General features: G+C 37.5%; 2 protein-coding genes across 13 annotated transcripts in view; one reads left to right on the top strand and one right to left on the bottom strand.

The window, feature by feature from the left end:
• nrxn3b (neurexin 3b) overlaps positions 1 to 16217 on the bottom strand; it is a 257192-nt gene that overhangs the window by 50109 nt on the left and 190866 nt on the right. The gene's annotated exons all lie outside the window — the stretch shown is intronic.
• Positions 6808 to 13443, top strand: tp53 (tumor protein p53). Its single transcript, XM_088402895.1, has 11 exons — positions 6808 to 6956; positions 8332 to 8414; positions 8512 to 8566; positions 8631 to 8795; positions 10565 to 10739; positions 11649 to 11761; positions 11838 to 11947; positions 12020 to 12144; positions 12781 to 12878; positions 12949 to 13022; positions 13120 to 13443. The coding sequence occupies exons 2-11, from the start codon at positions 8332 to 8334 to the stop codon at positions 13205 to 13207; spliced, it is 1086 nt and encodes a 361-aa protein (XP_088259021.1). The 5' UTR covers positions 6808 to 6956; the 3' UTR covers positions 13208 to 13443.

The following is a 16217-nucleotide window of genomic DNA, read 5'->3' as shown; positions in this document are numbered from 1 at the left end:
CATTCAAAGGTCCCGGGAGAAGGAGTTTGGGTTACATATCCAGTCTTTCATCTGACAGAACCTCCCATGTAGGCTTGTGCGGTCAGGGGGCCATCAGAACCGGATAACGCAGAAGGTGGAAGTCCAATCGATAGATCGGACAAGCTCAGATAATGTGCGGCGCTATTAGATTGATGGACCTGGCCTTGGCAGTGCTAAAGCTATTCATCTTTGCTAATTGACAGAAATAACTCAGGGGACTGCATGAGAATTTGTTCATGTCCGCGTATGCGAGACGTTCGCACGGTTTTGTGTGCCATGTGCGCATTTGCCCTTTAGACCGTGCTGACTGTATTAACTCCATCCTTCGTTGGATTCCTGAAAACTAAACTGACAAAAGTGAAAGTCCAATTTGCAAGAGCAGACTGTCAGTGTTCGGATGAAGAGACAACAGCCGAGAAGGTTAGTATGAGAATCTTGAGGAGCCTTTTATCAATGAATTTTTTTTTTCACTTTTTCAGGTCATTGGGGCATCCACTCAAAAAATTAAAAAGTCTTAAGAAGCAATATTAAAAAATGGATTGAATGATTTACTTAAAGTCCACTTGAGAGACTGGTAGAAAATACAGGAAACATTTTAAAAATGTGTGGTCAGAAGCAAAACCATGTTAATAGAAAAATAATACGTACAAACTAACAGTTCTGTTTAAAAAATGCGAGCCAGCTCAATGGATATATTTATAACAACATATTTTCAATAATGTTACCTCCGTGAAATACTTTTTCAGCCAAGTACCCACAACCAGTGCAAACAATTTTTGGATGAAGGTAAAAAAAAGATTTATAATAGAGTGCTGTGCCATCTGTGTCTGCAGAAATCCTGTTAAATCTCATAAACACGCTTTAATAGGTCATCTTATAAAAATCTGCATTTTTCTTTCTAATTCCTTTTTCAAATAGTTTTATGATTGACAATTGACAGATATTTTTGTTGTTATGTAATGATGATGTTATAGCTAGTGAGTGGCAAGCCCAAAAATGATATTTTCAGTCATTTTCAAATAGCGGGGAAGTAGATGACCCCTAGGCAAAACCATGTAAAGATGAATTCCAATAAATTAAGGATTGTCATTTATATTTTTTTTTGATTCAGGCACTTGGATGCCCCTGTTCATTTTTTCTGTTATTGACTAATCTGTATAAATACTGTAAAAAAGTTGTTGAAAAGCGGCAATGTCAGTTCCAGGCCTGACAGTGATTCAGGATTTGTTCTAATGTTCTAATGAAGCAAACGCACGCTCCGGTCATAATGATTAATAGAAGCAAACACGGCTTTACATCAGGCCGTCATATGCGCTATTAAAATAAGCACTTCTCTCATTAATGATTAACTTGTCTTCATTCGCACATCTAAATTGTCTGCAGAGCTGTAAAAATCAGACGCAAAACGGACAGCGGGTACTCGCCTCTAAAATATTGATCACACCTAAAAGAAGCGAGGGATCCAACACGAGCTATATTTCACACCTGAAAGCGCCTCGAAGTTTATCAAGTGGACGGGAACAAAATGGCTTCCGCCCGGCTTTACTTAGCGCTACTGTTAGGTAACCTCCGAGCGGCAATAACGTCAGCCGCCCTGAAGTGCAAGCTAGTGTTTGCTCGGATCGGGGCGTAAGAATGACTGCATTTTTAATACAAAACGCCGGAGAAGGTAATGGCTTCGACTCCTGCACTCGGGCTCAATGTCAAAGCGGGAGGCTGGCACTTTGATCCTCTGCCACCGAATATGAATCACACAGGGTCAGCCTTATCAATTATTTACAGCCATTCTCTTTCCATTTCCTGTTTGTCTGCTCTTGTGGCTGTAACTTGCTCTGACACTAATGGCGGACCGCCTGGTGAAAACATTTATCAGTGTTAGAGCAGAGTCCTCTCCAGCGCTACATTATCACTCTCAGCCTTTTGGAACATTCCGGTAGTGACTGGGCGCCGATCATAATCCGCATTAACTTACTTTAACTGTACGTGTTTTGGCTGCCAGGGAAGTCCTTGACGAAACTTTGCGTGTGGAAAGTGCCAAAGATTTCAAGTGCAATTTACTTCATCCAGCAGTTTTTGTCCTTTGCGGCCATGTTTATTCCCCTCGAGTTTGAATCCTCCTATGCTGCCTTAAAATCTACCTTTTAAGCGTATAATTCATTTTCATGCGCTAGAAGTATACAGTGGCTTTATCTTTCTTTCCACAAGGCCACAAATCACGTCATTTGCTTTTTTTTTCATTACCATTGTCAATTAAAATTCAATTCGAGGATATTTTTAAAATGTTATTGCCACTCGCTGGGTGTGAATTTGGATTCAAATTAAAACCATACTGTAATGATAAATGGCAAATATGCTTGGAAGGTCCAGTAGAAAGTTAGCGAACACAATTGGAAGCGTTAGCAACTTTCTATTTAGCACACACAAAACTAGCCCGGCAGAAAGAATGAATCATAACCTCCTCCACTCGTTTTTATGATGTGGCATTTTTTATTTATTACTGAATCAAAGAAACATATATTATATGTCGCTGACACTGATATACGCAATGAGTTCGCACCAGGAACTTTTCAAAATAAATTTAACAGCTATAGACAACAGAGAAGTTAGCTCGTTTCCTGCCATTGATGGCTATTTATTCATCTTGCTAGTCTTCAATAAGTGAACGTATGACTTGACCCTAACACCAGTAATGCCATATCTGAATAAAGAATAGTTACTCATTATTGGTTGTGTCTAGCTGAACGTGTCCGAATGGTTGTATAAGACTGCTAAACCACATCCTGCTCGTTACAAGCGCAAATATCTTCGAGAAAAGGAGCAACTTTGAAAAGGGCGCGGTAACAATCCGATCACATCGCAAAGGTTACTCCATGAGGTTGTGATGTAACTTAAAACTGACAGGCGCCTCAGAACTTAGGCTGTTGGAACCAGGACGAATCCTTTTCGACACCGAATTATGCAGACGCCCGTCGCCTCGCAACACAGCGTTAGAGTTGCGCAGGGCTCGCGGGATGTCTTAACCGTTTAAACGGAGAGACGGTCAGGACTGTTGAGCAATCTTGATTGATTAATAGGACTGCGGTAAGTGCAGATCTGTCACATGATATATGTAGATTACTATGCACTAATGTAATTGTAATATGTATTTGTTAACATTTTTTTACACATTTTTATAATAATATTTATTTCAAGGGTTTAGGAGGAATTTTTGGGGCTTGGAACGGATTAGGCTACTTACATGTAAAAAGCGGCTGTACTTATGAACGATTCACCTAACAAAATTACTTCTGGAATGAATTAATTTAGTAAGTAGAACCATTTTAATTGGATTATAGTATTAATAAATATGACAAATGACTGGTTACTTGGCTAGCTGACTGGACTTATTAAAAAAAAAGAAAAGTGGATGCCGGGAAGTAACTTGCGTAAAAGAAGGACAAAACGTGGAACTGGCAAAAAACGCTGGACACAGGGCTCACGAGAAGTCCTTTGAGATGGCAAGAGGGAATAATCTACAGAGAATTGAAGCATTAGACACTCCACTACAAGCCTTTGGACCTATTTTTTTTTTTCAACATTTCAATCTGCCGTCTATAGTGGGCTCGAGATGAGATTCATTTCATTTTGATTTGAAATTCATTTACTTGAAGGCCTTCAGTGATAACATCAATTTGTGGCTCTCCATTTGCATGAAGCAATGGAGACATTCACTGCTGCTGTTCACATTCATATTATTGGCGCAGAAATCAATTCAATTTAGGAGGATATATATTGAAATTCCTTACAGAGTTGAAATGCATTGCCACTGCTACATAATGTGTAAAAAATGTGAGTAAAGTTGTGGAAAAAAATACAGAAAAATAATCTTGTCTTGCTCTTCTATACAGTGGTTCTTAACCTGTTTTTCAAAGATGTAACATCTCTGAAATAATAATTCAAACAAGTATCTCCTGCGGGAAAATTGCGTGACTAATGACAATTCTCATCGTCGCAAAGGAATCTGTATTGAAAAAAAATGCAATGTAAGTATAAAGTGGATCTAAAGGGGTTAGTTGTAATTTACAATAAACAAAATGGGCTGGGTTGGATGAATTGTTCCCTGTTCTATTTAATTTGCTCTTAGTTTGAAAAGAAATATGTCCTGTCCCTGTCTCATGAAGCATCCTGCATGTGTATGCACAATCATCTTTATCGATGCCTCTCTTGGCCCAAAGGGGCGTAAGGAAACAAGTAGAATCCAACTTGTTTCACATTTCCTGTGGTGAGTGCCCAGACGGCAAGCTGAGCACCATACGCCGCCGCTGTGCGCTTGGCGCTCGTGCCAGCGTGACGCTGGTCAGCGGGCCCGACCCAAAGTTTCACTTTGCATTTATTGACATTATTTTTCATATTCATAAAGGCATCCCTCGCATTAAGAGTTGCATTCAAGTCAACTCCCATTCAGTCGGGAACGGAAGCACCATTGTTGAACTCGTTCAGTGCCAATGACGTCAATAGACGTCAAAGATCAATTTTTACTTTCTTCCTTTATTCTTCTTTATTCTTCCTCCCTTTTGTTTTTTCTTTTGCTTTGATTTTTTTCTTTTGCTTTTCTTTCCTCTTTGCTTCCTTTTTCCCCCTCCTTTAATTCCTTTTTCCTTCCACTGCCTTAACCTTCTTTCCATCTTTTCTTCTGTTCCTTTTCTTCTTTCCTTTTTTCTTCCTTTCACTCCCTTTTTCTCCCTCTCTTCCTTTTTCCCCCTTGCATTTTTCTTCCTTCCTTCTTTTTCCCCCTCATGCTTCCTTCCTTTTTTCTTCCTCTCTTGATTCCTCCCTTTCTATATTCCTTCCTCTTCCATTTTCTCACTTCCTTTGATTTTCTTCCTTCCCTTTTTCTTCCTCAATTCCTTCCTTCTTTTTTCATCCTCTCTTGCTCCCTTCCTTTTTTCCTTCCTCTCATCCCTTTTCTTCCCTACTTTCTTCCTTCCTTCCCTTCTTCTTCCTCAATTCCTTCCTTCATTCTTTTCCCTTCCCTTATTTCTTCCCCTCTCGCTCCATTCCTTCTTCTCTTCCTTCCTTTTTTCCTTACTTCCTTATTTCTTCCTCCCTTCCATCCTTCTTTTTCCTTCATTCCTTTTTCTTGGCTTCTTCCTTACTTGTCCCCGCCCCACTTACTTCCTGTCGCCCTTTTGATTTCCGTTCCGATTATTCATAATACGTTTATGTTTGACAAATTAAATCACATCATAATCAAATCAAAATAATTGGTTAGTTACACCTCTAGAGTACTTATATTGACAGTGTTGGAACATGTAACCGGCACCTCTATTATCTGATATCCAGGAGAGAATGTAGGTCACTCTGTCCCTTCTAATTCAAAGAACACATATGCAAGTGGCCTATTTCTTGATTATGTTGGACACTTTCAGGGCAGGCTGTCATCAAACTATGTCTCCTCTAAACTTCAATTTATCTTCAAACCATGAGGGAGGGGGAAAAAAAAAAAAAACGAAGGTTTTATTTATGCACTCCAAAATAATTTTCCTGTACGCAAAGTCTCTTAATATTCTTCCTGGGTGAGCTTGTCCTTTCTTGTCAGTTATTCTTTCAGATTATTTTTCCTCCTGGCTGCGTCATAAAAGGAATTACTTGTCATGAAATTAATTGGCTCAAAAGTAATAAGGCAGCAGGCATTTTTTTAAAGGCAATTTTCTTGTTCGTAAAATGAAAGTGGGGGAAGATAAGTGCGTATCACGAGGCTGAACAGATAAAGCTTGTCGCTGCTTGGCTCGCTCCCGGTTAACAAGGACGCCTGCTGAGAAGAGGCATGAAATGTGATTGCAATGTGAGTAGTTGCCAATGTCATTACAAATACCATTAATGCTAAATCAAGCGCTGCGAGTGATTGATTGTGGCGGGCGGCGCCTCGCGTGTTGCCGATTGTGCATGCCTAATCTGTGTAAGCAGGTTCAAGTGCGAAAGGGTTCAACGAGAATTTAGTAAGGAATAAATTTGATTAATTTGCCATTTTACAAATCGAATAAAACTAAATCAAACACATTTTTCACTTGCCATCACATGCACAGAAGGTTCAGAAAGTATGTTCGCAATTTTAAGAGATGAATTATTTTACCAATAAACGCTCATGATTTCATTTTATATATTCAGATTTGGAGATTTGTTTTAGGGTAAAAGTATATGTCACATCGTTGTGAAAACATTACAATGAGAAAATCATCTAATAAATGAAAAAAAAAATGATCATCTACAATGTTTAACAAAACATTTCACTTGTATGATTATTAAATGTTATTTTAATTCATTATTTGGACTTTGACTATTATTAGCCAACCAACCATACATTTCTCAATATAAATAATTAACTGTATATTCAATATTTCTTGAAAAAATGGATGGTTCACATCAATTCTGAGAAGAAAATGCTTATTTGGGTAACATGAAAATGTGATTTCATTTAATAAGTTCAAATTTAGAGATGAATATTACCTCATTAACTCAAAGACATGTTTTTACATTTTTCCGTTTTTTATAACTTTTTCAAATGATATCGCTATTTTTATTTTATGATATTTTTTTAAACTATCGTTTGGGGATTAATTAGTGAATTTAAGTATTTCTGAATAAAATAGTTGAATATTTTAAAAACATCTTAACATGACATCTTATGTCGTTTTGTTACTTATAATTACTGTACATAAATATCAACCGACCATTTCTCAAAATAAATACAAATAGTTCCCGACCAATCATTCCATGAGATAAAGGTCACGAGGGATTAAGCCCCGCCCTCCACGCCTGTGGTGGGAATCCCCAAATCAGCCTGCCTCGCTGGACGGTGTCGAGTTAAAAACATTGGAAACATTTGTTTTCTTTTCGAAACGTCTCACTTGCAAAGTGTCTCATCTGGCGACTCTGTGTTTGTTTTGCCATACCAGGTACGTTTGTCAAACGTCGCGTGGATTTCAAATAAACTATCGCGACTTCTTTGTCGCCCGTGTAAAACAGAATGGTGATGCTAATTAGCTAGCTATGCTAATGCTATTCTGTTTTTGTTTTCCTCTTCGAGTACACTGTCAATGCAATCCGCCCTTATTATTTATTTAAACGACCGAAATAAGTGACGGAATTAATAGTGGGATGGACGCAAAGGGCGCGCAGTGACCGAGAGCGATTTCTTTTTTGAATCGAACTTTTGAATGAAATAAACACGATACTGAAGTGGCCTGCTAGCAGAGCATTAGCGACGTGCACTCCTCAACGACCCAAATACGACTCGCTTCCATATTTAATAGTATTATTTTCCCCTAATCTTAGCCTACATAAACAAGTAACATTACCAATGATTCAATAAAATACGAGTCTATTCTTCTATGGGATTTGCCACAGGTTTTTCCCTCGTTTATCGCGGGTGTTACAGTACAAAAAACACCTGCATTTTTCCGAAATCCGCGAAGTAGAGAGAGAACTATTTAGAGTTTGACTCAAAAGGAGGAAACAAGAAAAAATATGATGTAAAGCTACAATAGATATGGATTTGAACGCAAATCCATGCAGCAGAGGTGATTTTTTTATGTTGTTGATTCTTTTAATGAGTACAATTGATCATTTTTGACCTGATATGACTTAAAATGAAGTAAAACATAATCCTGCAATAGAAAAAGTTATGATCAGAAATTAAAATCCTCGATAGAGTAAAGCAGCAATACCCGACTGCGATGTATTGTAGTTATCCTGATTGCAATTAAAGCTGACTTTTTTCTAGGAAGTTTTAGCCCCCAGCATAGCCCCCTAGCTGTATCATCTCTCAGGAAAATAGTATTCTTATGTTAAATTACAGCAGCGACAATTTTCTGATCAGTTTTGCAAAATAAATGTGACCACTCCCACAATAAAAGGGAAATCTGTGATTTGCAAGTTTTAAAATCACAGCACCTGATTAAGCACTTTTAAAAGACACTTTTAATAAAAAACAAACACATCGTACCGATCACTCTATGTGCCTAAATTAAACACCGCGCCCCCAAATAAAACTACCAAATTTAGATCTCACTTTATACATCATATATATCATGCCCTAAGTTGTAAAATATAAAACTTACATATGTATGTTATTATAAATGCACTCAAAACTGTCACCACCTTGATAAATTAAAAAAGATGATTATCAGGAATTGACCTCGAAGTTCCAATAGACAGAGAAGCTAAGCTTTTCACTTTTTTTGTGAAATTTAGGCTCTAACTAAATAGTGTTGCCATCTAGTGGTCAACAGTGTAATTACACTCATCTTCCTCATTTTTTTTTTTTTTAAGATGGAGCCAAGCTTGGAGGACTTGTCTCTGACTCAGGGGCTCCTGGGTAGCCAGGAATCTTTCAGTGATATCTGGGAAACATAGTAAGTTAAAAAAAAAAAATATATATATATAGACACACATACACATTTTTGGTTACATTTGACAAACTAACTTGCACTTTTTGTTTTCTCCACCCAGCATGACCACACCTGCAGGTCCTGCTGAGGAAAATGACCTGTCCACCGTCAATCAGGTAACGGTGACCGCTCTGATTTTTATTTGCAAAACTCTCGCCCCGCTCCTCCCTTGTCACGCAGCTCCAATTCGACGAGAACGTCTTCGACATGCCGGCCGATGCGCTCGGCGTCGAAAACGTCCCCCCGCCATCCAACACCGTGCCTGTCACCACGGACCACCCCGGGGAATACGACTTTGTGCTCCGCTTCCAGAAATCTGGAACGGCCAAGTCAGTCACATCCACTGTAAGTTCTCGCCTCAAAACGCTAAGAATAAAAGTACAACTGTAATAAGTGTAGTTTTGAGATTTGCACGATAACTCTTCTTTTTCTTGAAGGGCTGGGTGATAATTCAGTAGATATTTATCACAATAGACATGTGATAGAGAATTAGAATTCTGCTGACATTATGAGGGTTAAAAAAAAAAAAAAGCATGCGAGTCACAGAGTGCTCGCCTGCTAGCATGAAGAATGCCAAGAACCAACGAAGAAGAAGCATGCTCAACGGTATTTTGGCTCAACTTTGTCTGAATAAATACATGAATGTAAACAACATATACACAAAACATTGTACAAGCCTTCAAAATTTTCTCTGTTATTTTGGGTATTTGGTTTAATCCATTCAAAACTTTATTTTGATCAGGTAAAAGAAAAAAACGATTATTATTATCGGCCGATACACAATTCTTTATCGTGAGAAACTTCTCACCATATCACACAGCCCTACGTCTTATTTCTTTGGGTGTTTTGGTCTTTGGCAAATAATTTTGACTTTAACAAAGACAGTCCACTTCTTTAGCCATTTTCAGCAGTAAAATTTTAACTAAAGTAGAACTAATACTTTTAAAAACCCATTTCGCTACTCGCTATTGACGAAAAATGAAACCCTAACCCCATGTAATCATCTTAGTACGTAATTATCTAAAGCAATCGGTTATGTTATTACTTAAGTCCCTAAAGTTAGTATATTACTTTATTTATTTTAGCTAGCTAACCTTTTAGACAGCTAACCTAAAGTAATCGATTACTTTGGTACTTCATTGACTCGAAATTTAGTACTTTAATTACCATAGGTAATACTAAGAAAGTAGACATTTTTAGATCATCCTTCAACCTTACACTTAATAAAAATATGGAAAAAATAATATATAAAACATGACTCGGGGATTGAATGTTTACAGTTAAATGTAAAAATGTCGGAGTGAACGAGATAAAACTCAGGAGGATTAAAAATAGTTTCAATTTTCATGAAATATTTCTTTGCCCTAAAAAAACCGAAAGCGCAAAATGTTTTGAATTTCTGATATTTTTTTTATTATTATTTTGCCCGTTAAAATCCAAAAAGAACCCCCGACTTTGGACATTGTCCCTGACAACACTCCAATACGCAACTCCACAGAAACATTAAGATGTGTGGGTAAAATCCATCCAATCCATATATATACATATAATAATCTGTGATATGAAAAAATGATTTAAATCTAAGGCCAAACATTGAAATCTTTGATCTTTCAATGGAATACGAGTTTGGCGCTTCCCCTGGAAACGTGGCCGAGCCCATAGACAAAAGGTCCTTGTTGAGAACCCAATCCATAATAATCCATAATTGAAATCCAGTTTTCACTGCTACCGTTTAACAGGGCAAAAGTATGTAAATGATCTTGGACAACACGTTTGATAAAAGTGACAAATCTTACCTCGGCGTGCTATCTAAAGCGCTCTTTTGTCCGCGTGGCCCACGGAGCCATTGATTTTTCATTCATTCTCATCAAATGGCAAAGTTCTCCCCGAGCCAATGGCGTCGCTCGCCATGCGACCCGCGGCCCGCTTCGGTCGGTCCTTTGCGATCAGATAGGCTGACCCGACCCAAAAAGTTCCCGCCCTCTTCCAGCGAGAGCGGAACAAGACGGGACATGTTCCCCCCTCACCGCCTTTCTGCTGCACGCAAAGAGTTCAAACGGACTTTGGCGAGCTAGAAAAAAAACAAATGGAAATTGTTGTGTGTTTCCTGTCAGTTTTCTGAGACGCTCAACAAGCTGTTCTGCCAGCTGGCTAAGACCACCCCGGTGGAGGTTCTGCTGAGCAAAGAGCCGCCGGCGGGCGCCGTCCTCAGAGCCATGGCGGTCTACAAGAAAACGGAGCACGTGGGCGAAGTGGTGCGCCGATGCCCCCACCACCAGAAAGAGGACGGTATGTTTTGTTGTTAGATCCCACAATTTGGAGTGGAAAACATTTAGCTTTTGTCACGCGAAAGTGAGTGTCCATAAATCGCGAACGTTCGGAAAAAACGAAACTCTGCAACGATTAATCGGTAATTTCGTTATTTGGGCTATCTGATATGCGTATAATTCACTTGTACATTTACTGGATCACATGATTATGTTTTTAATAGAGACCAAAGGGGTGGGATTAAAGATTTGTACTTCTTCCCTCTATTATGTTTAAGTTATTTCTTGGGATTGTGTTTATTTTGATGGAATTTGTGATTATATTTTAACTAAATCAGCCAATCCAAAAATATATTGTTTGGACGCTAACTGCAGAATTGATGCTTCTTGACAGTAGACTGATTTATCATTGTCCGAAATCAAAATAAAATATTAGCAATTTGGAAAATGATTATCAATATTTTTGTGCATTTTTGGACATGTTGACTAAACCAATAATTAATAATAAAGGATTATTAATCCTGTGGACTGTCAGTTTGAGAAAATGTCCTGTTTTTGGATAAAGGGATAGAAATCAAAAGTTTCCAAAAAAAAAAAAAACACAATTGATTATTTTTCAGGATTTCTAGCTTTATAAAGTTCTTTTTTGCCCAACTAATTTGTTGACAAAATAATATTTCAAGTTCTAAAAACACTTTTCGCCTCTTGTGAATGTCACATGATCAACAAGTGAGCCGTGACTGTTTTTGTACAAATCACCGAGCACAGCTAATGTCTTTCCGAAGATGAGTTGCAACATTTTTCGGATAATCGAAGCATTAGTAAAGAGATTTGCTCCCAAGGTATTATCCACACTTGGGATTGTTGAATCATTTTCCCAAACGGAACCGATTTGCGCGTGAACTCATCTTGTCCTAATGTTGCCATCTAGTCACGGAGCACAGCAGCCACTTGATCCGAATGGAGGGCAGCCAGCGGGTTCAGTATTTTGAGGACGGATTCACCGAGAGGCAGAGCGTGACCGTTCCCTACGAGCCCCCCCAGGTACGTCACAAAAAACCCGCCCCCAAGTCAAAATATGACCCTGCTAGGAGTGAAATGGATATTCTTTGATTTTTAGTTGGGTTCCGAGATGACAACCATTCTACTCTGCTTCACGTGCAACAGTTCCTGCATGGGCGGGATGAACCGAAGGCCCATTCTGGCCATTTTGACTCTGGAGACCCCCGAGTAGGTTTTTGTGCTTCAGGTGTATTGGACCGCCCACCCCCTCAATTTGTCTGTCCCCCTCCTCCCCCCAAGGGGGCAGATTTTAGGCCGGAGGTGCTTTGAGGTGCGCATCTGCGCTTGTCCCGGTCGGGATCGTGTAACAGAAGAGAAGAACCACACCCAGATGGAAAATGGCACCAAGCAAACCAAGAAACGAAGTAAGTATGCAAAATGACCATATAGACTAAAGGCCATATTTTTCGCAGCCATTTTATACTCCAACCTTTCTTGGAGACATACAGCAAGGGAGAAAAAACACCCGAAAAAATGTCAGATGTTTGGGGTACTTGCACAAAAAAAGGCACAAAAACATTTGTGAAACTGCCCTTCAACTACGTACAACATCTATGAACGTTTTGATGTACGACTCCATTTCTTGTGTTGGTGCACCACCTAGTGGCCAAATGGCTGATGTTGGTTGATAGTGGGCTTTTGTTAGCCCATGAAACTTGCAAAATCCCCCCCCTACAAACTACAAACAAACTGCTTATCAAGAAGAAGAAGAACAGGAAGTTATTGACCTCATAGCAGCCCCACTCACAAGTTTACTCATAGATTATTGATGAAGCCTCGCAGGACATTATTACGAGATGTTCAAGCTACTAGTCAGTGTTTGCTGACCTTAAATGTTCTTCGCTAGTGCGCTAATGCTATTGCTAACCAGTTAGCTTAAGCATATTTTGAAAGATAAGTAGTTATAGCCACTCCACCTCATTTTTAACCTTCGTAGTTTAGAAAGAAACTTAATCATTTTCGAACCTAAATTGAAGGAAATGTGTGTGTTGTGTCCACAGAAAGCACCCCAGCCGCGACCAGCGCCCCGGCTAAGAGGCCCAATGCCACCTCCAGCACGGCGGGAGACGACGACGACGACGAAATGTATTATTTGCCAGTAAGTCATCGCAATGCGAAAATGAGTCATCCGTCTTTATGATTGTAAACATTGTCCAATTTCCCTGCAGATACGAGGGCGCGCCCATTATGAATTGTTTAAACAATTCTACGAAGGCCTCGTTGCTCGGCAGGACAAGAAAGGGTAAGAAGTGCTCGTCGGGGACATTTTGGACAGTTTTTATGAAAATCTGTAGTGGTTTTTTGGTCAAAATTGATGATTATTATTTATTGATTTTCAGCAAAAACAAGCCGAATGACCAGGATGTATCGACGCTGTTGAGCGGGAAGCGTCTCATGATGAAAGAGGAAAAAAGTGACACCGAATGAAAAGCCTTCCCCGCTAAAAATACAAGAATTATGCAAACTACGGCAGGAAAAAGAAAAAAAAGTCATAATTTGTACTGTTATTTTTCTACGTACTGTTAATCATTCCATTTTGTATTTTTTTTTTTTTGTGTGTGTCATAAAATTCTCTTGACACAGATTAGGTGCCCAGTCCTCCAGTTGGAGATGTATTTCTTTGTTACACATGTTTTTTCATTAATAAACGTTATCTTGGCATATGTTTTTTTTATACTGTTTCGTCCATATTTTACAAAAAGAAAACTTTGAGTAGCGGCCTGCAAATAGACAGTTTATTGTTTTGCATTCATTGTAATCCAGAAAGTTGCCTTAAAATAAATGGACTGAAAAAATACGGATAGTGACATAATTTTACTGTCTTTACGTCTTTTCCAACGAATATATGTTTTGGTTATATAACTTGTTGTATTTTGCTTTTGTTTGGAAACTCAAAAAGGAAGTAAAACAACAATAAAAAAAAAAAAAAACATGCCACTGACCAGTCAAAATATGGTATTCCAATTAATATGTTTTTAGGAGAATATTAATAAAGCATCACTGTGCACCAAAAAAAGGGTAACCATAAAATTTGAGACTATTTAACCTAATTTTCTGGATTAAAGAAAATTTCCAAAGTTGGGGTACCACTTGGAGCGGTGACCTTTTTAACAGAATTTCTGCAAGTATCACCAAAATCTAATTTCATGTGACAGAAACTATATTTTCAAATTAAGAGCAGATTAATTGGAAGATGTGTTGCTCAATTGTTATATATTAATGACTCATTTGCAAAACGTATGCTTTTATTTTGGTAACTTTAATATGAATTTGCATTGCATTAGTGAAGAGCGGTGCACCTGGCCACCACCTAGCTCCGCCCCTGGTTTCAACGCTCTTCCATTGCCTTCTCTCCACATTCACAAGAGAGTTATAGATATGATCCATCTGCTATTTTATCAGGACTGCGTTAAAAGCTTTGCTATTTCTTTGGTGGCAGCGTTGGCGGCACAAAGCAACTTATGGTCATGTTAAAATGACTACGCGGAATATGTTTTTGCAGTCCATGCAGCAAGTCAGGTTGAGACGTGACGACGAGCTGGAAGCACACGGAAGGTTTCGCCTAGGAATTCCTAACATCGGCCCGCATCGACATTCGCCATGTTGCCGAGGAAAAGGTCACAAGGCTTTTTGGTCAACTTGGACACAATTATATTGAAGGGCTTTGACCGCAGAGGCGTCACGGGCACTGACCTGACAGAAAATGTGGATGTGCATGTAAGCAGGAGAACTGGATCCCCCACCCCCCAGGGGCTCCCCAATAGGAATACACGAAGAGTGATTTTAGGAGGGTTTCTGCATGTATCAGCAAATCTAATTTGACGCCAGAGCGAAACAGCAGATGTTTTCTTTTCAAATTAAGAGCAAATGAACTGGAACATGAAGCGACTTACTGCTGAATTGTGTTATTTTGACTTTGCAACATTTATAATGGATGCACATTTTACATGTTTTATATGCACACGGTCATAAGTCGCCCTTATTATTTTTTTGGGGTAGTAAGAGCCAGAAATAACACAGATGATGTAACACTATCGTCCTTACGGAGTTACTGAATAAAACACGCCTAGGAATACCACTTCAAATGTAGTTCCTCGGTTTAAATCTGATGACTCGGCACTTTTTTTTTCCTCCCATCCAAAAATGCTTTGTGTTCATTTTGGGAGTACTTAGCTAAGAAAAAATATTTCACAGGGGATACATTATCGAAAAAAAAAGAAAAATGAGTAATACGGACGGAGAGAAATAGCTTGGGGCAGTTGAGGACAAGAAACACTAAGACTTGGCTGTCATCCTTGGATATCCGCCCCGACCCGTTTACGATCAATAGATCAAGTCCGACATATTCGAAAACTGCGTTTTCTGCGTTTCTAATAATTCTCTATTATCTCCATCCACTAGGAAATGTAGTATCTCTTATCTTTAGCGATTGATTTTCTGATGATCCCTACCTCGTGAAAGCCTATTTCATTTTTCTGCCTTGACAATGGAGCTTTGTCATTCTGAGAGTCAATAATAAGCAGATTAAGTCTGTTCTGTGTTGGAGATGTATATATATATATATATATATATATATATATATATATATATATATATATATATATATATATATATATATATATATATTTTTTTTTTTTTTTTTTTTTTTGTCACAGATAAGACGAACTGGACTATAAGCCACAGCTCATTACATTATATACAGTATCTGTGTAGAAAGATGATATATGGAAGTTTTTTTTTTTTTAACTTGTATTAATTTTTTAATTGTTTATAACTGAACATGCCTGCATGTTTAGCATAAACATATTTGGAGAAAATATTTTAGTGAACATGTAAAAACATGTTTACATTTCATGTATACAATCATATATATATTTATATATATATATATATATATATATATATATATATATATATATATATATATATATATATGTTTAGCATAAACATATTTAGAGAAAATATATAACTGAAATATAAAATAAAATATAACTGAACATGCCTGCATGTTTAGCATAAACATATTTGGAGAAAATATTTTAGTGAACATGTAAAAACATGTTTACATTTCATGTATACAATCATATATATATTTATATATATATATATATATATATATATATATATATATATATATATATATATATATATATATATATATATATATATATATGTTTAGCATAAACATATTTAGAGAAAATATTGTAGTGAACATGTAAAAACATGTTTACATTTCATGTATACAATCATATATATATATATATATATATATATATATATATATATATATATTCTATATATGTTTAGCATAAACATATTTAGAGAAAATATTGTAGTGAACATGTAAAAACATGTTTACATTTCATGTATACAATCATATATATATATATATATATATATATATATATATATATATATTTATATATATATATAGGTT

This window comes from Hippichthys cyanospilos, chromosome 20, assembly GCF_059441005.1.
Source record: "Hippichthys cyanospilos isolate Australia breed blue-spotted pipefish chromosome 20, RoL_Hcya_1.0, whole genome shotgun sequence".
In the NCBI taxonomy this organism is placed as follows: Eukaryota; Metazoa; Chordata; class Actinopteri; order Syngnathiformes; family Syngnathidae; genus Hippichthys; species Hippichthys cyanospilos.
This window is presented reverse-complemented; position numbering and strand designations above follow the sequence as displayed.